Below are 23,253 nucleotides of genomic sequence, written 5' to 3'. Positions count from 1 at the left end.
ATGGTTTGTTTTTTTTCCTCTTTACTTTTTTTAAAAGCAAGTACCTAGAGTAATTTTTAAATGATGAGAATCTATACCATACTAATTATTTTCTAGAAAAAGCATGTCAGACTATATAATATCATTAGAATACATAAGAAAAACTTGAATATACTTATAAAAATGCATTGGGTACTTTTTCTGAGTATACATTCCTCATCTCTCTTTTAGAAATAATTAATTTACTCCATTTCCCCCATCTTGACATTTAATAACTCAAACAGTATAATCTATCATACTATTCCACATCCTAAATAAGCAATAACAATTACACAATACAATGCAGTGCAAATAATTTCTTGAAGTAAAATGGGGACAATTTCATGATTTACTGTTACTTAAGACATAAGATGTGAATCCATTAAAATGGCCAAATTGGCTTGAGTAGTTTCCACCTATTGTTTTTCTTCTGATATCATCATTTCTACCAACACATTATTGCCATTACCCTTGTCACCTCTACCATCTCTTTTGGTTTTCTATCTTCCTGATTGGCTAGTGGCTGCAATTTTTAGACAGATAAACCCTATCAAGCCAGTTCTTTCTCTTAGTCACTGATGGATTTGTAAATGTGGTAATTAACCTTAAGAACCCCAAGGCTGCTCACACCAAGCTCACAACTTACTAAAAGCCCTGGATAGCAAGATCATTGACAGTAAATTTTTCAGTGTAAAAACAGAAACTCCTGCAAGATGTTTCTTTATCTGAAACATTGTCCCTGCCATTCTGTTGATGGCTACCAAAAAAGTCAAACTCAACTAAAATATTTGGCTTATAACTTCCCATATCTATAACTTGACTACGAAAAACATGACTTCAAGGGCTATGCAAAAGAAGAAAAGAAGCTACAAATTAGGTTTAACTGGAATGTAGGAAAACTCTCTTTCCCAACTAGTCTTCATAAACAGTCTTCCTGGGAAGTTTAGAGTGCCCAACTTCTACCCACAGATTGTTTACTCACCTGTAGAAGTGATCCCAATCCCAAATAATGAAGATAAATGAAACACAAAAATATAGTAAGGATGGAAATTTGACTTTGTTTTTCAATACTGCAGTGTGACCTAAATCCTCGGTGCTTTAGGGAATTCGATAATGAGACCCTGTCCCTGCTTTCATGAGTTCACCATCCAGTTTGGAAGACCAACACATATCTATGTCGTTATTGTTCCAGAGGTATAAATTGCTCTGGCAATACCTAGAAGGATGGGATGAGCAGTTGAGGTTGGAAAGTTCTGAAAAAGATCTCTTTGGAAGAAGTGGAACTCAGTATGGCTTTTACAACACTAGTTGGTTTCCAAATCTTAGAGATGAGCAATTCAGACATTCAGCAAAAAACACACATTCAAGACACAATAGTGGGATACTATGGGGCCCTTTCAAGAAAGCAAATTAAGTCAATTATGCTAGATCCTGGGTTGGGTTTTGTTGTTGTTGTTTTGTTTTGTTTTTGTTTTTTTGTTTTAAGGGGAAGGAAATCTGGGAAAGAAAGAAGAGTCAAATTGTGGAGAGTTCTGGACTCCTGCTGGGAAGTTATTTCACTTTATGTTAAAGGTGTTTAAATTTCAGATCACAACCATACATCCAAAGCACAGGAATATTTGAGTAATCGAAATGAATCTCTTCTGAACTTACCGAATTCACTCTTTCTAGAGATTAAAAACACCATGAAGTACAGAGACAGTTTACCTTGTCATATTCTCAACAGATAAGAGTGTTGAGCATGTGTCTACGGAATGGATGAATACACTCTAATACAAAGCACTGAAGAGGCAAACACAGGTCTCATGCTAGTGGACTAAGCATATTAAATTTTTAATTTAAGGTATTGCATCTTACAGATTACTATCCTCCATTTACATCACCAACTACTAATAAGTTTCTTAGTTTTTGCTGCTATACGGTGGTTAAAGCTAACTTATAAAGCAAAAGAAAGATTGTTCTTATTAAATAATATTAAAAGGATTCTGTTTTGTATACAGCCCTCCACAGGGCCTCAAGTGGAACCATTAAAGGGTACCTGCACTCCATATCACCTCACTTCTAAGGAATAGCATTCAACATCTCAGATTCTGCCTTCATTTATATATATATATATATATATATATATATATATATATATATATATATATATATATATATATATATATTTCTGCGATCTACAGAGTCAGGCCACAATCTACCACAGCCCTCCTGGGTTTTAAGATGACATGCACATTTCTTTATTCATGTGTACTCAATTGCCTTTCTGCAATCTCCTGAACTGCATACTTGCTGGTCAGTTACCTTGGCAACTCCACAGTAAAGCGTGCTTCACTTTAAGTATAGTATGCCATTCACTTCGAGAAAAACATGATACAGATGTATGACACATTCATCATCCAGAAATGGAAAATGACTAAGCCACTATGTTTTGTTTGGGAAAATAATACTTCCTTTCTGCAGCATCAGTTTAAATTATGGGCACCCACACAACATTTTAGAGAAGAGCCTTCTCCTTTTCCCTTTCCCATTTGTTACTTGCAAAACAAATAGCTCTTCAACAGAGGCTATTTGGGCAGTATTTACACCTATCCTTCCTTTCAAAAACAACAAATGACACAGACAATTTGAAGCTCCAGGCTCTTGTTCTAAATATGAGCCATATCAATAATGCGGATAGGTTCTGCAGCAACACCCACAGAGGCTGTTACTAACAGTTAACACATGTTACAATCATATATGCCTAGACAGTACTCACAACCCATAAGCTCGAAACATATTGTTTTCCTTAAGAGCAAGTCTTGAAAATCAAATTTAAACACCCTAAGAATCCTCAACACTAAGATCTAATAATCTCTGAAATATACATGTGTATGGTGCCATGCTAATCAAGCCGAGGTCACAGGGTCTGGCTTCTCTGTGTATCGCATGGTTTTGCAATCTTCTACAGCTGCAAATCCATTACCTCTGCAAACACATGCCACTGGATACAAATGAAACTGGAAACCAGTGTGTGGCTAAATCCGTGTAAATCTATCACCATTAATGGGAAAAACAATTAAACCAAAAGTCCAACCCGCAGAGGATCAAAAATATTATCTTCAAATAGCAAAGATGGTTAGATTTGCAAAGATTAAAAACTTCTGATGGCAAGTTGATGTAAGTCATAGAAATGTTTTTATGGCAACAATCACATCTCTGAGTAGAAAAGAGCCAAAAGGGTACGTCAGCAAGTAGCCAGAATCATTATTTCATCCTCTCTGAGCTCTGATCTCTCTCCTAACCGTGCTACCAAAATCTTGTTCACAGAACTATTCTTGATATGTTTTAGTCATAGGGTATAGAAACTACAGACCATTTCAACAACTGTATATTATGTGACAGCACAGAGCCAAGAATCAAATAACAGATTGTGATAGCAGTAGCAATAAAGTGAGACCTCATGCCAGCCAAATTGCATCCTGTTTTCTCATACTAAGAGTCCGTTGGAAATTTTCTCTCCACAATAAAAATATAAGGATGTACATTTGTGTGTTTACAATTACCTAAAAACAAAAGCAAATTTGGGTGTACTTGGTAAACATTAAATTTTGAAAGTACTATGGTGGTGCACTGCTAATGAATCTAAGACATATAACTTCACAGTTAGCACAGTGATCATTATTAATGGCGTCTGCACAGGAGCAGACATGCATGCAGTCCCTTTTCTTCAAAAACTCCAGAGGACACTTACCAGACCTTTTTCTACGTCACCAAGAACAAATACGTGGCCATAAAGATAAAATAGCTGCCGAGTGTGAGACTTGAAAGTTCCAACTAGACTTAAATCTTAACGCTGTCTCCCTTTTGAAATCTTTGAGAAGAAAGTCATAAATTATTGTCAATATTCATGTCCAAGTGGCATTTATTAGGTACCAATTATGTTCATGTCTCTCTTATACATGCTTTACCAATGAATTAATCACTTTAAAAAGTTCAATTTATATCATCATTTTCTAATTTTTAAGGCTTACAAGGATATAGCAAAATCTCATTTTACCAGGCACCCCACGGAACGAATTGTTTTAGAGAGCTGATTTTTTTTTTTTAATGTACTCAGCGGTAGAACCTTTTTCACGATGTGTATAAGATCATCATCTTGCACATCAATTATTGCACTCTGCTCTATTATGCAGTGATGCCCTTATGGACTGTTTGGTTGCCTTGTCATTTACCGATCACACTAGTGGGTCCTAGTCCGCTAAAGCTTTTTAAGGTTGTGTGTTTTATAGATTTTCTGTTTTCTCCTCTGTAGACAAGTTGTCAGCTGTCATTTCTCATTGCTATCAGTATGTTTCCTGTAGCAGCTTCTCTGTCCCCTCTAATTTGCTATTATTAATCTGCTGCAGGTTTAGAAACCAGACTACTAAATGAGATGGGATTGTGTGTTAAAGTAAGAACAAATACATGCTGTTTGAACACACGCAGTGCTCTACTAGATGGAAAAAACAAAAACGGGAGCCTGCATTTGCAGTATCTATTTTAGCTGCCCAAAGACCCTTTTGTGGCATATTTTCTGGTCCTTATCTAATGCAGTATACTTCTAAATAGATAATCTTACCATAGTTGGGATACAGCCATTACTTGAGGCAATAACAGCATGTGTATTAAATACATTGAGAAATAAAAAAGTATACAATTGAAAGACTTAATTCAATCTATAGATTATACAGACATGAGATATCAAATCAAAATGGATGTAATATTTTGTATAAAATAATTTTGTACATGTTTGATATGTGGATAATTTAAACAAAGATCTATGGATTAAATGATATATTATCCTTAGCAATATCTAAAGCAGCCTAAGAATATTGTAGTAGATTGTAATAATTAATATGAAATTAAAGTCTGTTTCTAAAAGCATTTCAATTTTGTTAATTTGCCTCTCATGTTCAGAGAGTCTCAGGATGTAAGTTATTCATTGGGAAGCATCACAAAGGTGATTTGAGTCCAAATTACTTAAATAAGATACTGCACATTTCTCAATAATTCATAGCATTGCCTTTTTAAAACTGTAAGATTGTACCTTTATTTCTATTCATTGTTTTACAGTTTGCAATTTTTTAAATATTTTTATTGGTGCATTATAATTGTACTAGGGTAAATTTGTTGTTTTATATGTGTATATGCATACAATAAACAATATAATTTAGCTAATATAATTCTCCAGTATTTCCCCTTTCCCTCCTCCTGGCAGCACTGTCTTAATGTTAAGTATTATCTGGAAAAAAATTTGAATGAGAATGATGATGATTTTCAAATATGTTTTAAGATTTTTAAAAAGCATTAAATAGCTCCCTATCTTATACAGCTTTTAAAATAAAAATGTTATCTAAGCACCTAGGCACAATTACCCTGATAATTAAAAATTTTAAGCACTGATATGAAAAATAAGTTTCATACTACAGTTTTAACAGGTTAAAGTTCTTTATGAGCTCAAATCTCAGAGCCCTTCATACACAGTACTCCAAGCAGCTACCAATTCATCGGCACCGATTACAAGAGATGAATCCCATTTGCTATCTATACTGCATTAAGAGAACTCATTTCAGATTTCCAGAGTCTTAAATACTTACAGGTTCCTTACTAATTTATTTTTTAATATTTTATTACTTTAGACAAATTGAAATGTAATTATTATATCAGAACATTGCTGCAGAAAAGTATTTTAAGAGATTTCAATATCCAGCCAAGTATACAACCTGTGTTTTTGTTTTTCTAGGATTTATCTTGTGTTTTATCAATTCAACTTTTTAACTCTTGGCTTTGAATCAAAAGCTTTTCTCAGCAGCCTGCCATTCACCTTTGAGTTTACTCAACATCAAAGTGCTGCCCGCAGTTCACCTGAAGGTGGGCAGCTATTGTTTTTGTTTCAGTCACACAGGGTCCATACCTAGACTACGGAATTCATCACAAGGGCCTGATTAGATTGCCTTTGTAAACTTCATTTCTCTAAAAGATACGGCCACTTGTCTTTACATGAGGCAGAAGGGAAACCATTGCTTGGATCTTTTTTTCTACAAAAAAAAGCAGAAGAGTTTCTTCATGAGATTCGCCCCCCCCACCCCCGCCCCCCCAAAAAAAAAACTTACTTAATTTTTCCAAATTGGAATTAAACATCTTGATCATTTTATTTTGCATGTATTTTTCTTTTTGTTTCTAAAATGTCAATGGGAAAGGAGTTGCAAAGCATTGTTAGTTGGTGATCAATAGAACACTATTCTCACAGAACGCTAAAAAATTGAAAAGGGTTTTAGATTGTCTGTCTGGGCATGCCAAATATCTCTACTAAGAGACAGATCACAGCATTACTTCCAACCTGGATATGGCCTCAGCCCCCACTCAACCCAGGATTCCTGACAGTTACCACCAATTGGAGGTAGCATGCATTTGTTCTCCTGGAGGAGTCAGTCCTTCACCTTACTACACAGAGGATAATACTGAACTCAGAGGGTTCAAGCATATAGAACTAGCAAGAAGAGTCAGGACTTGAATCAGAATAGTCATGTAGTTAATTAACTTCAAAACACAAGCTAATACATTTGGTGGTTATACATTCTACTATTTCTTTCCCACACAAAAGCTTATTATAGTGCTTAAAAGCTTAATTTTCTTAATTTTCTCTCCTTGTTATTATGAAGATAATCCGAGTTTATTTTATTATTTTATAAAGTGAGTTGACAATCAAGTTTCAAACAAACATTTGTAAAGAAAGAAACACTCCTGAAGGTTAGAAGAAGAGACATTTCAGCCCTGGCCAGAGCTCAGGAGAACTTCCCATCTCTGGTAGATAGACAATTTTTTCCAAGTCCTGGAACTCTGTGATCCTTCCCGTGACTCTGCCACCCTTCAGAGGCAAAGGAGTATTTTCAGTCCTAGGGGCACTTCCTGCATCCTCTCCAACCATGGAGGAAATTAAATTATCTAGAGAAAGACTCCTGTCCTCAAGCCAAGTAGTCCTTTGAGGGTCAATAAGCCAAGAAGGAGGCTCCTTTGTTTAAGATGATGGAAAAGAAGTCTGTCAGTTTATCTAACGTACATATTGCTTCATTCCCATGAGTATTCAGTTAAAGTATAACATTTAAATTGAAAATAATTATTAATTCTGGGCACAATCATATTTTACTTAGCTTTAGTTTCTTAAGAAAACATAATGAAAGTTTATCAGTAAACCTCTAAGACTGACCCATCTTAGAATATGAGTTTTCTAAGTAGAAAAGGAGAATTTAAAGATGTTTAAATAAAGGAATATAAATGTGAAGGCTTAGTCCTTTTTGTTTAAATTATTTCACTAGTAAACTTAAAAATTTTAAGTTTTTCACTCTCATCCCAGAGGTGGCAAAAGGTAATCCATACTTAGGGTACTCTTTATGACTTCTACTATTACTTAATATGTGTCAAGGTAGAATGATATTCAATTTGCTGATCTGAGGCAAATTCCTCAAAATTTCTATTTATAAAAGAGGTACTATCTTACTGCTTTGGTTAAGAATCAGAATATTGTTTAGAAAGTAAGTTACAAAAAAAGTTGTTAATTTATTTGACTATTTTTTTTTTTTTTTACTCTTACAATATGTTGTACTCTCTTGCAATTGCCAAAAGGAATTGATTGGAATTCATGGTCAAGAACATTGAGAAGGGGTTGGGAATATAGCTCATTTGGTAGAGTGCTTGCCTAGCATGTACAAGTCCCTGGGTTTCTGATACAACATTTAAATTGGCTTTATTGTACAAGCTACAAGTATTTGTTAATATAATTTTAAAAGTGATTAATTTTTTCATACAGTTGATGAAACTTACACCTGTCTGTACAAGTTATTTTTATAATTCAGATCTGTATTGATAGGTAACTAAAGATGAGCTCAGTGGTAGAGTGTGAGCTTAGCATGCATGAGGCCCTGGTGAAAAAAGAAAGAAAGAAACTGTAATGGTAATGATGGGACTTAAATAGGAGGAGGTGACTAGGAAAGGAGGAGGAAAAGAATCTAAAGATGAGATCAGGAGAAACAGAAAATAAGAAATCATGATGATCTGACAGGCTACTTCAGTAGATTAAAGATGGATTGTCTATTTGTATTTTGAGAACTATAGTTCTCTCTCAAGTCCCAAGGAGAAAATTAGTTTGACGTCCAATAGGAGCTTGAAGTTTGAAGAAAGAAAAGACTGCTACTCTTGGAGATTCTAGAAAATGCTAGTAAAGGTCTTGGAATGGATTTCACTAAGAACAACATCAAAAGAGATGACTAAGCTGGACCCTTTTCATAAATCGAACAGCAACAGGAGTGAGATGCTCAGAGAGGACAGAAGTTCTAGGTATCAAAGTTAAAGAGAAAGAAAGTAGGAAATGGAAAGGATGGCTGTATTAGAGTACAAAATATTGTGAAATCCAGAAGAGTCATCTTTATTTTTATAGACACTTTGCCCCAAAGCTATAGAAACCAGGCTACTAGAAGGTAATGTTCAAGACCACATATATCCAATGTTGTAGGTCAGGGTCATAAGGATGAGTAATCAAGAAATATTCAGTGAAAGTTCATAATGATAATTGGTATTTTGAAAACAACCAATATTCATATTAAGTGAGGCTTTTCCTCCCTAATAAAATGCATTATTTCAAAGGTCATGGAATATTGCTAATGGACATATTTGTAGACTAGAGAAGAAAAATTTAGAAGGATCAGGTCATCATTCAAGGGTCAAGTCACCTTTCCAACAGAAAGCAATCATCAACTAATTATTTAATAGCAAAACATCAACTTGGTCTTGCAACAAAAATCCCAAACTAGACAAAATATTTTATAATTTTTCTAAGTTTATATAAATGCTGTTTTAAATAATATATGTTAATTATACTTTTAAAATGTTTTTAAATGTTATAAATAAGTTGTTATATTAACCACACTGGGACAATTTTTAAAGTGGTGAGCTAGTAACTTAATAAGGGGCAACACAGGTTAAAAACGGGCAAGACTTTTAGTTTTTAAAAATTAGATTTAGTTTTTAAAACTTACACAGAGGACAATATATAAAGCTAGTGCAAGGGAAATAATTGGTTAAGAACATAGAGGATCATAAATTTTAGAAGTGTAGGAAAACAAAATTTTATTTTTTTCAACTGACTCATTTAAAAAAACACACACACATATACACACACGACTAAAAATGCAAAAGGAATACTGAAAGCAAACATTTAATTGACTCCCCCAAACAGATTCACATTTACAACCTAAACTCACCATCTTTCTTCCCAGCAGCCATTTTTCTGCTGATAATAAAACTGTTGGCCTGTTTGGTCTTCCAGTTAACTGTTCCATTTATGTCATCAGCCCAGCTTAATAAAAAAGCTTTTCAGAATAAAACAAATGCACAAAATATGAAATTAAAATGAGGATCACAAATCACCTATTAACTGGAACCAGATTACTTCTAGCCAAGCAGTTGTTTAGTTCCAATCAGCAAATGTTGCATTCCAATACAAGGGATGTGTGGGGATAGCCAGTAAACAAAACACAGTTCCTGCCCCTAAGGAGCTTACAATCTATAAAGATTGATAATTTATATACAGAAATTTAAATGTATTATGTAATATAAGTGATATACACACCTAATGATGGAAAACATAAGTGCTAAAAGAACACTAAAGGAGAAACAATGATCTCTGGCTAGGAATATTGCATTAAGTAGATTCACAATTGAGTTTGGAAACTACACTGGTAGTAAGAAATATGATTAGGGTTAAGAATACTAAATAGGGGTCTATCACAAGAGTGTAGGGTAGCTGTGAGGTTGAAGCAAAGGAAAGAAAATGTGGCATCAGTTACAAGAAACTTAAAAGATACATTGGCAACACTTTTTCAAGTTGCTAGATATAGATATAGGGCTAAAGGAGAATCAGGGATGGGTTTGAATTTTTGATCTAGAATGACACAGAACTAAGATTCATTAGGAAGCAAAGGTCAGCTTCAGGAAAAAAATGATTAGCTTAATTTGGGAGTTATTAAATATAGGGTACTAGATGGACATCCAAGTGAAACCATCTAAAAAGATGAGGATAGAGCTTTGGTTCATAAGAGAATACAACTGGGCTTTTGATATAGATTAGAAGTTCTTCTCCACAGAAATCACTATGGAAGTCAAATTTCCAGTACAATTCTTAACAATACCACGCCTCCAGGTAATATACATGAAGCCTTATGTGTGAGTGACCAGGAGAAAATATGTGTTCACATTGCTATCCTGTTTTTCTTCATCCAAACTGCTAATCTTATGGCTTACTCCCTATTTTCCACCTTTACTTTTCAGATTTGATATATCTGGACACCATTTTTCTGACAATAACATCAGCTTTTCAGCCTATTCTCCCTTCCTCTAGCCAGTACAGGTAAGGCTAGGTTCAACACAGTCCCTCAATCCTATAGGGTCTACCCCACAGACTTGTCCAAGCACATAGACTAAAACGTAGTAAGAAAGAATGCACAGAAAGTAAAATGAACAGGAAAGGCAGAGAGAAGAACATGTTAATAAACACACTTGCATAGAGAAAGCAAGGAATGATTCAGCAAAGGGAGAGGTAGTTAGAGAGGTTAGACAAGAAAGTCTAAAGTGTCATGTGTGCCAAAAGAAGAAAGATGTCAAGGAGGAGAGTGTGATCAACCTCCTTGCTTATTTCAAAAAGGCCAAAGGGAACGAGAGCTTAGAAGAGACTTCTAGATTGGAAAAGTGAGAAGTTACTGGTGACTCCTTGAAAGTGGAGTTCCAATAAAGTCATGAGAGCAGAAGCCAAACTACAAAGGTCAAGATGAGGATGCTGGAAATACAGTTAATCTTTCAAGAGTGCCAGCCAGAACAGGGAAGCAAAGAGATCAAATGATAACGTTGAAAAGAAACAAGGTAGAAAGAGGGATGGTTATTTTAGTACAAGGAAAGTTAGATTTTGTACACACACAGAGGACAATATATAAGAGGAGATAAAAAAGACTAAGGATAAAGAAAATGAGCATAATTGATGGGACCTAAAAAAAAAAGTTGACAAGATAGGACCAAGCATTTACTCTACACATAAAGACAATACATCAGGAATGAGAAAGTAAGGAAAAGTGAAGACAGAAACATCCAGTGAAATCCAACAAAGTTAGTGTAAATAGAGCTTCCCACCTTAATAAATTAGGAATGTACATTTCCTTTTCAGTCTGAATTTTCAGTAAAAAATGTTTAACTTGAACTAAATTATGAGAAATAGCAAATTATTTTCTAAAATGAAAAAAAGAATGCAATTTAAAACTTAGGTTATAAAAAACAATCAAGACCTCAGGTGATCATTTCAGTAATAATGGGGACTGGTAATCAAAGATCCTAGCACTCCAACAAATAAGAAACTTAACTGGTATTTCATTTTTAGACTATGTAAATTTCCCTATACTAACTTCATCTATTAAGCAACCAATCTTATGAATGACTTGCCTAATAAATTCTGGATTAATATAATAACTGAAATTACATGCTTTGAAATCTGGATCAAAATACAGTAGGCATTTCCTAATAATTTAAGCTAACACAGGATCAGAAATGTTTATAGTGTCTGGGAGCACAATACTCCTCTCCCAAGATTCCAATCACTAAGTCTCAAAAGTAACATGCTGGCTATATAGGAATCACTTGGGAAGCTCCCCCAAATACATATTCACACATACCCCAAAAGATTCATAATAAATGTAAGCACATATTTATGACTCCACCATAGAGAGAGGTGTAGATGGGCTGTACAATTTCATCAGGTGATTTCTCATATACAATTCTAAAAAGACTGAGACATGAGTTAGAGAACCAAAGGAATATAAGACATTCATGTAATTCCCTTAAATGTACCAAAATAGGGCTGACCTTAGAACTTAGAAAACCCTACCCTTCTACCTCCAACCACAGTATGGCCAACTTGCAAAAACATGGAAGTCACTGCTGGACACTGAGGAAGCCCAACTCATAGAGAGCAAGGAGGAGGCCAACTTCTTCTCTCTTTCCCAAGTTCAACATATATGTGGATCTGAAAAGCAACCTTTAGATTTAAATCATCACCAGATCTGGAACAAAGTGCTTTCACACATATTATCCAATTCAATTTTTACAAAACCAAATTAATCTATTAATGTGTCTGAAGATTGTAGAGGCTTAATCGGAAGGCAAAATGGAATAAGGCCTGCAAGCAAGCAGACACTCTCATGTTCCCCACCTCTTTGGGGACTAATGTATAGGCAGCTCCTCTTTCATTCTTTCCTTTATTCTAGCACAGCCATTCTCAGGCTATGCTGCACATAAGAAATGTTGTTATACACACGAAACTACAAATACCATACTTTATGAGCAATCTGAAGGATTTACTAGGATAACTCTAAGTCTGGGATTTTTGTCCTATACTCTTGCTTTCAAAACCTAACTAAACCAGCATAAGATTTAATATCACTGCTTGTTGAATTAATGTATGATCACTCATGCTTTCCAGGTCCTGTATAAGGACAGTCCAGTTAGTGTTTATGGGATGCAAAAAAAAAAAAAATCAAGTCTTAATTGTTCAAAATTAAGGCAGGGTATAGTGGTTTAAACATGTCTCAAGATGTTGCTCTGTTTTAAGGGCAGCACTGCTTTGAGTATATTCGTTTTTTAAAACTTCACATCCATCCAAACAAAGTCCAACTATAACCACAAAAGACTGAAGCCCTATAAATCTAAATAAAAGGACAATTTTTTGTGGTTCTACTCATGAGGCAATGTCATTAAAGGCAAAACATAATGCCGAGGGTAACGGAACTGCTTAAACATTCAAGTCCCTTTCCTTATTAGAGAAATCTCAATAATATGGAAATAACTATTTGTTTTTAATTGTGTGTTCAAGATCATGGATGCACCTGACTAACTTCTTATATGGGAAATTATTGTAATCTCTACACTGACAAGTGGAGAGTCCTCACTGAAAAAGGCTGGTATTTTGTAGTTTTATTTTCATTAGAAAAGGACCAATGTTTTTTGGTTTTGCTTTTCTTGTTGTTGTTTGTTTTTTTCAGTGAGAACAAATTTTCTTAGGATGGGAAAATATGACTCAGTTTTTAAAATATTTACCTTGTTTACAACTTTTCAAGTTTAAATCTAATGTGTAAAGAAATGTCAACTTGTATAGACTGGTTCTTGGACTAACTCCAAAGATCATGGGCCATCCCCAGAAACCTGAAAAGGAAGAGAGAACTACACTGTGTTTACCAGGTTCATGATAATCTCTGCTACAGTTATACCTGGGTGTGAGTTTTGCTCTAATTCATAAAAACAACAGCCAAGAATGCCCTGCATTCTGCCTTTTCACAGCCGAAACTAAGGAAACTTTTATACAACTAGCCTGGATATTCCTGCATGCAATTCAACCAACTCTTCAATGCTCCCCCTCCAAAATAATCAAAGTCTGAAGTAATCCAAAAGTGGCTGCCATGTCCTCAAGTTCCCTAGAAACTATACAATACTTAAAGTTTGTCTTAAGATTCTGTGATTCATTCTGAGTCGTGTAGCAGCATGACTACATTTCATCTGGCCTGGGGCAAGCACTCTCTCCAGAGATATTACTCTTTCCCAAACCTGAATAATTTGCAGGCTGGGGGAGGAGGGGATTGCTATTTAATAAAAGCAATTGAAGAGCTATGAATAGTGACTGATTGCTGATGAGCTAATCAGAATGTCAAGGGACAGAAATAATAAATAATAACTTACTCAGACATCACTGTCCAAGTAAACAGCAGGACATGCCAAATGAAAATTAATCTGATTAACACACTCACCTTAGAAGCAAACCGTCAAATCTTTCTCTGTCCACTCTTCATTTATCTCTTTTCATATTCTACTCTAAGAGAATCAAAGTCCTTGTTTTCAGAAGTTGGTTGCATAGCTCACATACCCTGCATCTCTTCTCTTCTCTCACCACCCCCTACCCAAGTGGCTATTTTGCTTTTACAACCTACACTTTTCTCTTCCCTTTGTTTATCTAACTCTGCTTAATACTTTAAAGTTGCTCCTTATATTTAAAAACGTGTTCATATTTTTCTCTTCAAAAATGTTAGTTTACTATTACTTCTTATTAGATACTATGTTGTGATTGCTAAAGTGTTAGATACTACACTTAGGATTTTATACATATTAACTAATTTCATTATTACATCAATTATATGAAATAGGTAGTATTAGTTCCATCTTACAGGATTGGAGATGTAGCTCAGTGATAGAGTGCTTGCCTGGCATGTGTGAGTCTCCGTGTTTGATCCCCAGCATCATACAAAACACAAACAAACAAACAAAACCATTTTACAATAAGGATAATAAGTCTTAGGAAATTATGTAACTTACCACCATTCATATGTTTATTAAGTGGCAAAGTTGGATTTTTAACTCCTTTCATAGCTGGCTGCAAAGTCTATGTCATCCACCCATCAATACTACCCCCAAACAGTTAAATAAAAAAGCAATTTGTAAACCATATATTTTTATGTAATTTGATATATTTATCATATTCAACTTATTATTCTCTTTAGAAAAACAACCTGGATTAGAAACAGCTAGCAAGGAGGCAATGCTATTGCTATGCAGTGGAAATTAATCCCAAGCACTATGTGTACCAAAACAAAAACAAAACACAAAACAATTCACTGAGAGAGGCAAGCTAAAATGTTAATGAGAACCTATGGAGGAAAGAGGAATGCCAAAGCTTTGCTGAGGAAAACTGTCCACTATAACCTCTGAAAGATATCAGGAAAAGATATTCCTAAAAGAAGTATAATAGCAAGACATTAAACCAAAAATACTAGAAGAAGTGGCTTTCAAATTTTGTTAAAACAGAAAAGCCTGGCATAGGAGAATGTAAGCAATTGTTTCATAGAATTAAAAATCATTAGAAATTTTGTAATTCTTAGCCTGTACTAAAAACTTGATTAAAATATAAAAGATTTTAGAGTGACATAAAATTGGAGTGTAGAAAAGCAACATTTGCTATCAGAGTAGAGTATCTGGATTCAAATCTCAGTTTTTGTCTGTTAGGCAACTACTTCATATCTCTGTGCCTTCATTTTCTTATCTGGTAAGAATAGAGCAGTACCCGCATCATGCAGGTATTGACCATAACCTGAGATGACACATTAACAATCTTTAGAAGAATGCTTAGCACATAACGATGTGCTCAAAAAATTGAACTATTATATTTGTGTTTTAAATAATTTGAAGAAAGATGTGGACTTCTATAAATGTGATTTTTTAAAAAATATTCTTCAAATAGAAAATATTATCATTACAGCTAGCATTATATGGCATCCTTTGTTTTTTTTTCCCCAAAATTATGGTACATAAAAAAAAAATGATAGTATTTCCAAGGCAGAATAGAGTAAATGCTAGAGACTACCCAGCAACATGGCCAGCAGCCCAGGAGCTCCAACCAGACCAGATTCTACCATGTGGCTTCCCCCAAGTCTGAGAAGCCAGCCTCTCAGCAAGTCCTCCTTCCCTGCCCTGCTTAGACACACTAGTCGAATGCTGCAGTTTAACCCTTTTGAAGATAGCCAGATGTAATCAGAAATGAATTATATTGATATCCATACTCCTTGACTCGCATAAACTCTTTGGTATTTATTCTGAGAAAATAATGCGACAAAAGCAAAAAAAAAGGAAAAGGAAAAAAATGCCATAAGCACAAGATTCCAACTTTGCACTAAACATAATACCACAATAGGATGGAAAATTAAATGTCCAGTATAGGAGCTGTTGGTTTGATAGACTAGTTAATGGAGAAGAAAAGGTTATTCATTTCTCTTGGTAGCTTTTTTGTTTGTTTGTTTTTTTGTGGGTTTTTTTTGTTTTGTTTTGTTTTGTTTTGTTTTTTGCTCAAATAGCCTAAGGAGAAAAGTTTGAGTTTTCCTTCCTAGACACAGTAATATCCATAGCAGAAATACTAGTTAATAAAGGAGTACTAGTGGGATCTTCAATAAAAGGGATATATAATGTATGCAGTAGTTACATATAGCATTCCAATTTAATGCCCTCATTTGCAAAATGTAAGACTCTTTTTAAAGTAATAAAATTAGTGAAAAGCAGAAAATAAAACAGTATGTGCTCTACTATGTGAAATCTAGTGTAATAGTGCATTCTAGTGGAAATGGGATTAAAAGGCAAAATGAGCTATTGGGCTAGGGAAGTAAAGCTGTAGGGAAATTTTCCTGTTCAAAATAAAAAAATGCAATAATGCTTATGTGATATTTCTGATTAAGATACCTCTAAAAGAAAGATATTCTTAATTTGGGTGTTTGCTTTAAATGTCCTTGCCTGTCTTTATCATAGATGCCATACATTCTAATTGTAATACATTTCAATGTTATAACCAGGAAGGTATAAACTATAAAAATGCCCTCTCACACCCTTATTGCCATCCTACTAATGCCACTACCTAGAATACAAGCTCTTAATAGTCTCTACAGATTTTCATATTCTATGCATATGCAACATATATTTGTACACATAAATACACACACACACCATGCTCTTCTTTAAATAATGTGATTCACACTTTTTTCACTTAGACTATATCTTGAACCTGTTTACATGACACCACATTTTAAGGTTACAGAGCTTTCTATTGTCCCAATCACAATTTATTTACCATAACCTTGAACTCATCCTGACCAAACAAGAACCCCTGATTGTTCCCTTACAATCTGACCCTCTCTCAGCATTCTTCTTCCCATGAATGACATTACATCTACACTTATGCAGATGACAGAAATCTAGAAATCATCCCTGACATCTCATCACTCTTCCTCAAATTCAATCCAATACCCTCTTTCATCCATTTTTACACTTCAAAATGTCCCTCTTATCTTCATTTCCTTATTTCCACTAGAACCCACAATGTCATGGTCTCTATCCTGGGTTACTGTAGTCTAGGCTGGTAGTGCATCTATTTGGGCTACTCCAACCTCTTCACAAAGCAGCTGAAGTACTCCTTTTGAAATGCAAATCTGATCTTGTCCTGCTTACAGCCCTCTGGAAGACTTCCCTGTTGGCCTTAGTATAAAGATGAAACCCTTTATGGTCTCCTAGGTCCCACAAGACTTGTTGTTGACCCCAGCTCTAGCCTCATTCAGAGGGCACTCGCCCCTCTTTCTGCTCCAACATCTCTAAACTTTCTTCAGCAATTTCTTTTTGACATGCTCTACCTGCCCCAGGACCTCTTGCAGACCTCTTCTTTTTGCCTTCCCCACTGTACCTCACTAGCATTTATTCATCCTTCACAACTCCTCTACTTCTTGGAAAAACCTAACTCTCCCCTTCCCCAACCAAATGCAACCGAATCTTCTACTTAGATGTTCTAATAATGTTTATAGCACTTATCATACTTCTAACAGCATGTTTACCTGTGTAATAATTTGATGATTCATCACAAAGATTAATTTGAAAAAGCAACTTGATTAATCTTTGTCAATTCCACTAGTGTAAGAAGCTCTGTGATGGGTGGAATTGTGTATTTCCCAGCTTCTAACACGGGGTCTCAAAAACACTCAGCACTCTCTCCTCCAAAAAATAATAAATAAAAGAATTACTAATTCAAAAATACAACCAAGATTTTTTTCCCAGTTTTTCCTTATCTCTATCTTTGAACTCTTTCATCAATATATCTGTAAGCTGAACTTTTAGAAGAAAAATGGCTAAACACAAAATACTGTACATTTCAGATTTCTGATATGAACATGTAGCAACCTGCTCTGTTTTCACTCCTGCGGTACTGGTTTTTGATTAGAATCAACTATGTACCTACAGAAAATGAAAGATGTTAAAGGTGCTACATTGATTAACTATTTCATAAGAGAGAAAAGCCGATGTCACCTTACCACAGAGGGAGAAACGCTAATTTGCTAAGAAGTAAAAACAAAAAAACATGGGGCTAATTTTTTTTCTTTTCTTTTCCATTCTGAGGTAAAAGAGCAACTATATTTCTATACCTACTGCTAAAAAAATAGGGAACTAAACTATTTCACTTTAACTGCTATCGGAAAATTAACTGTGATCTCTTCTTTCAAATTCACAGTGAACCCCAAATCTCCATAATAATCAAAGTGGTGACCAGATGAATGAGTGAAAAGCTAAAGAATGGGAAAGAATTTACACTGAAGCTGCCTAACCCCTAAACATTTTTTGAAATGAGCGGCTTCATTTATCAGAAAAGAAAGTCTGTCCTTCTATGTCACAACAGATGCCGTGGCGATTCCCGTGGCACAGGCTGCCAAAGATCTATTCTAAAAATCTGATTAGCCTAAGGTAATTAGATAGAAAGTGAGATGTGCTAAAGATGAGTGATTTTTAAATAATAAAATGGATTTAAATCACTACTGCATAAATATTGTATTAAAATTCTTAGATGAAGATTAAAAAAAAATTTTACCAGAGAGGGATCCAAGAAGAAAAGAGTGTTTTAGGTTTTACCCACATATTAATGTTTCTGAGAATTTAACAGTATTTATGCCATCAAGGAATATTTTGAAACTATTTATTTATTTCCCACGATAACTTTTACAACTTAAACATTATGGATCATTACTTCCCAAGCTCTGGTGCAGGAAACAGCCCTGCATTCAAGGAATTGCAAGTAGCCGCCTGTGGATCAGGTGAATGTTGACAAGCCAGAACCTCACCTTTGAGCATTTCTTTCTTGGAAATATGAGCTCAGCCCAAGAACGCCTGTGGCATCTTCAACAACTGGGAATAAAGCCATCCCTAGTTGCCGTTTGCATTATTACAACCCCTACAACCCCACAAAAGTACATGGCACTTTCACAAAAGACAGAGGGAATAAAAGGGGAGAAAGTTGTTCAACATTAAAAAAAAAAAAAACACTGCACACAGACAGTGAGCATGTTATTTCTAACCTAACAACTGAAGTGGAGGAGAAAGTTCTGGGTATAAGGAAGGAGTAAAAGCAGCAGATAAAAGTTGGTTAGTAAAGATGAGAATAGTTAGTCTCTCCTTTCTTCACATCTCTCATCAGAGTCCTCCATAGTTTACAAGACTCTCGGGCATAAAAATGGTTTCTATAGTCACAGTGCTACTCGGAAAGGGGGTCCTGGAAGGAAGTCTTGTATCCTCCGCAGATTAAGTTTTAGCAATCACATTTTCAAAGTTAGATCAGATCATCAAAATAAGCAATCAATAGGCAGATGGGCAGACATGAAAGAAAAATCTGTTCCAAGACATGTTGGAAACACTAAGAATGTGCCCCCTGAGGTAATCAGAAACCAGCTAATCTGACATGGAGTGAAGTTATTTTGCTATTGAAAAGATAAAACAAAACAAAACAAAAAAACTGTAGCCATAAGTATTGCAAGGAAATATATCATAAGAGAGGGGGGCAATGACTGAAGGGAGAATTGCCCCACATTTTCCTCTGGGGAAGACACAGCCAAGGGTTGAGCTGTCCTAAACGAGAGCAGCCAGCATCTTGCCTGCTCCCCTGTACCCCTGGGTGTCCCCAACATCCGCAGCCACTCTGCCTGAAAAGCCTGCTCTGCTCCAACAGACAGCAAGAAATAATAGGAAAGCAGTGACTCCAGGATGCAAGCTAAGAACAGGGCATTTTGCAGGGGAAAAAGAATCTTTCATTTTCTTCTCAGATTTTCATGTTTGAAAATGGAATAGAAGAGAGAGGACAGAATGTGTTAAATTACCCTGTCGGCGCTATTTTCAGGTTGTAAGAGATCAACTTGCAACACATAAGACCATTCTTTTTACACAGTTGATGAGAAAAATCAAATAAAATGTTTCTACCACAAGTATCTATGTCAGCTACACTAAAATGTTATCATGGCCTTCAAATAAAATATTCATTGCAAGAAAGGTGACTACTTCTGCAATTGTAAAAGAATAGAACAAGTAAAGTTGATTTTCTTGTTGAGCAGCACAAACTGTTAGAAAGGTCTCAAGTTGAAATCTATCTGTACCTTTCACCCACTGATGCTGGTTCTGCTTTTCCAAGCAAACAGAAGGGAGTTCATGTCTACTTTTACTCCGCTCAAGCTAAACACTTCCAGACCCTCTGAGAATACCTCCTATGACAGAATTGCCAGACCCCTCACCATCCCCACAGACTGCTCTGGAAGTTGTCTAATTTGTCAACGTCTCTCTTTAAATGTGACAGCCAAAATGAACACAATACTACAGATGTGGTTGATTAGAGCAAGGTTTACTATTAATTTTTGTGACATATGGACACTATACTATTAACATAGCCTAACTCTGACATATATATATATATACATATATATGTGTGTATATATATATATATATATATATATATATATATATATACACACACACACACACATATATATCTGTGTGTGTATTTTTTTAACTATATTATGACACTGGTTCATATTAGCCTTTTTTCCCCTAAAGAACTGCCACATACTAAGTCATCTCCTTTCTTCCACACCAATGAATTACCATGCATTTGCTGCTATAAAATATCTTTTTGCTTTCAGCATAGCATTGCACCATATTTGAATGGTGTTTAACTCTAAATTCTGTTATCTGTTTGTAACAGCTATCCCTTCTCCAGTCATCCATAAATTTTAAAGCAAGCCTGCTAGATCTTTGTCAAAATCATTCATGCAAATGCTAAAAAAAAAAAAGAAAAAGAAAAAAAGAAAAAAGAAGAAGAAGAAGAAGACTAAGACCCAGGGCAAAGGTTTGTGACCCTACTAGGGTTACTCCCTTACCAAAACCCAATAACCCACACACCTAGCTAGTACTGCTTTCAGCCTGCCTCCCATTCACCCAGCAATTCTGCTAATTAGTCCTCACACAAGAGCAGCCAGAAGCCTTGACAATTACTTTGCTGAAAGCAAGAATTGCGTATCTTTAAAAACCAAGTGTAAAAGATCTATACATATTAAAATTATAGTTGTATCAAAATATGCATGCACACAGACCAAAGACCAGAAGAAAAGGAATATAAGTGGAAATGTTTATTCTAGTGTCAGGGTGTGGAGATTGTGTGTTGCGGGTGGGGGGGGGGATGTTATATGTTGTTTTAAAATTCAATATTGTCTTCAATACTTTACATTATTTGAAAAATCAAAATGTGGTAATTATGTAGAGATAATTTAGCTTAGGAGCAATCTATGTGAAATAGTTTTGAGAGCATTGAGACTCTATCTGTTTCTATCAACCTGAAAACTCCGAGCAGGAAAACAGTCATTTGAAATGACTTGTTGATCCTTAGAAACACTGGCTTTAAAAAAAATTTTTTTTAATTTAAAAAAAATATAGTACTTAATGTTTCTAGGGAGACAGACAGAAGAACTGAATCCTAAATTTAGAAAACTGGGATGTTAGATGTGTGTGTCCATTTGTCTGTCTCTTGGAAAGGTTAGGAAAGTATGGAAAGAAAAGAGTCATCACGTTTATATTTCTGTGAAGCTCTGAACTAAAATGCAGCAAAGTGAAAAAATTTCCTTTTCCAGCCCAAGACTCTCTAACAGACACATAAATCCATATCATCTATTCACCTAGAGTTATTTTTACACTAAGAGTAGGAAATAAGATAAATAATAGAATATTCATTTAGGTGTTTATAGAGTTTGGAAGTAAATTTTAAGAAAGGAAATTGATTGTAAGTATGTGTGGACAATTAGTAAGAAGAAAGAAGGAAGAAACAACCACACAGAGAAAGAGGCAGGCTGATTATTTTTGAGAAAATGTGATCTGTAAACACTGGTCTTATCAGAAACACAAACAATCTGGATATTTGACTTGAGAATTTTTAACAAGACAGGATTCTTCATTGCTTCAGTATTTTGTTTAGAGGATGATTTTCATCAATGGAAAACCCGAGTGTTAGAAACTGGAAACATGTTATCTTTATCTCTTTGGGGTTGTCTCTAATCAGTTTTTTCTGGTACTATTCCTTGCTATTTTCAATGTCTGTGAGACAAGTGAAAATTCTACTCTGCTTAAAAATATAATTTGACTACCATACTAGAAGTTATGCTAAATACATGAGATAAATCAACAGCTGTTAGATTTATGGCAAACTGTTATAAAAATTGATAAAATGAGTATTACAAAGTCCAGTTACTATTTGCCAAATGAAAATTCTACTTTGCTTAGAAATAAGTTTTCCCTACCTTCTTAGAAATTAAGACAAATACAGGTGGCAAATCACAAGGCTCTTAGATCCATACAAACTGCCCTTTTAAAAATGGATAAAATGTCCAAATAGAAAGTCCAGTAATTATTTGACATAGGAAAATTTTAGTTTCTTTTGAAATGCAATTTCCCACTCCACTAGAACTAAAATACATGAGGTAAATCAACAGCTTCATGATACATGGCAAATTGTTATAACAGAGGTAAAATATCCAAAAAGGAAGTCTGATTATTATTTGACAAGTGAAAAATCCCTCTAGGTTTTCAAATGCAATTTTCCGACCATACTAGAAGTTAAATATAGGTGGTTAATCAACAGCTTGGTACATTCAGGGCAAATTCTTGTAAAAATGGATAAAATGCCCTTATACAAAGTTCAGTTATTATTTGGTAAAGTATATAATGACAACTAACACCTTGTTCACTCTACATTTGACCTTGTAAAAATGGGTAGGAAACCATCAACATCGGGAATAAATATCTGAGAAAATCTAAAAGTCATTTAGATATTAAATATCAAAAGTCTTTAAAGTCCTTATCTACTAATATTTATTGGGCTTTTTTGTTTTTAAATGTGTTTTTAATAACACAAAAATATCTAAAGTATCTACTGATGTTTGTTATTTTTAATATTGTGTTGTTTTAGATAGCAGGAAAGTTTTATCTAAACTAATTATCTATTGATATTGCCTTTTCCCTTAGAAAAATATACTTCTAAGCAAAGTGAAAAAGATTTTTTTTTCAAATGTAGAAGGGAAAAAAACAGGAAATACAACAAAATGACAATTATGTATATGTTAGAATAGTGAAAACAGAAGAAATTCTAGTGTTTTCTGGTTTTAAATATTTATATACCAAGGTTGTTCATTAAAATATTTAATTAGAAATTAATATTATTTCATTTAAAGAAAACTCTGAAAATTTAATATTATTTAATATTTAAAGGCTATTTGGAAGGAAAACCCTTGAGGAAAATTAACT

At 34.6% G+C, this 23,253-nt stretch overlaps 1 protein-coding gene across 8 annotated transcripts in view; it reads right to left on the bottom strand.

Annotated features, from left to right (window-relative positions):
* Positions 1-23,253, bottom strand: part of Sgce (sarcoglycan epsilon) — a 70,122-nt gene that overhangs the window by 44,716 nt on the left and 2,153 nt on the right. For 5 of the 8 annotated variants that reach the window (XM_058573237.1, XM_046426390.2, XM_058573236.1 and 2 more), the window contains exon 2: positions 9,297-9,404. The exons of the other annotated variants lie outside the window; for them this stretch is intronic. In XM_058573237.1, the coding sequence (XP_058429220.1) occupies positions 9,297-9,404 (108 nt within the window). The remainder of the gene's footprint in view (positions 1-9,296; positions 9,405-23,253) is intronic. 8 annotated transcript variants of the gene reach the window in all.

This window comes from Marmota monax, unplaced genomic scaffold, assembly GCF_021218885.2.
Source record: "Marmota monax isolate L192 unplaced genomic scaffold, Marmota_monax_Labrador192_F-V1.1 WCK01_AAM20220418_F8-fsc00321, whole genome shotgun sequence".
Taxonomy (NCBI): Eukaryota; Metazoa; Chordata; class Mammalia; order Rodentia; family Sciuridae; genus Marmota; species Marmota monax.
This window is presented reverse-complemented; position numbering and strand designations above follow the sequence as displayed.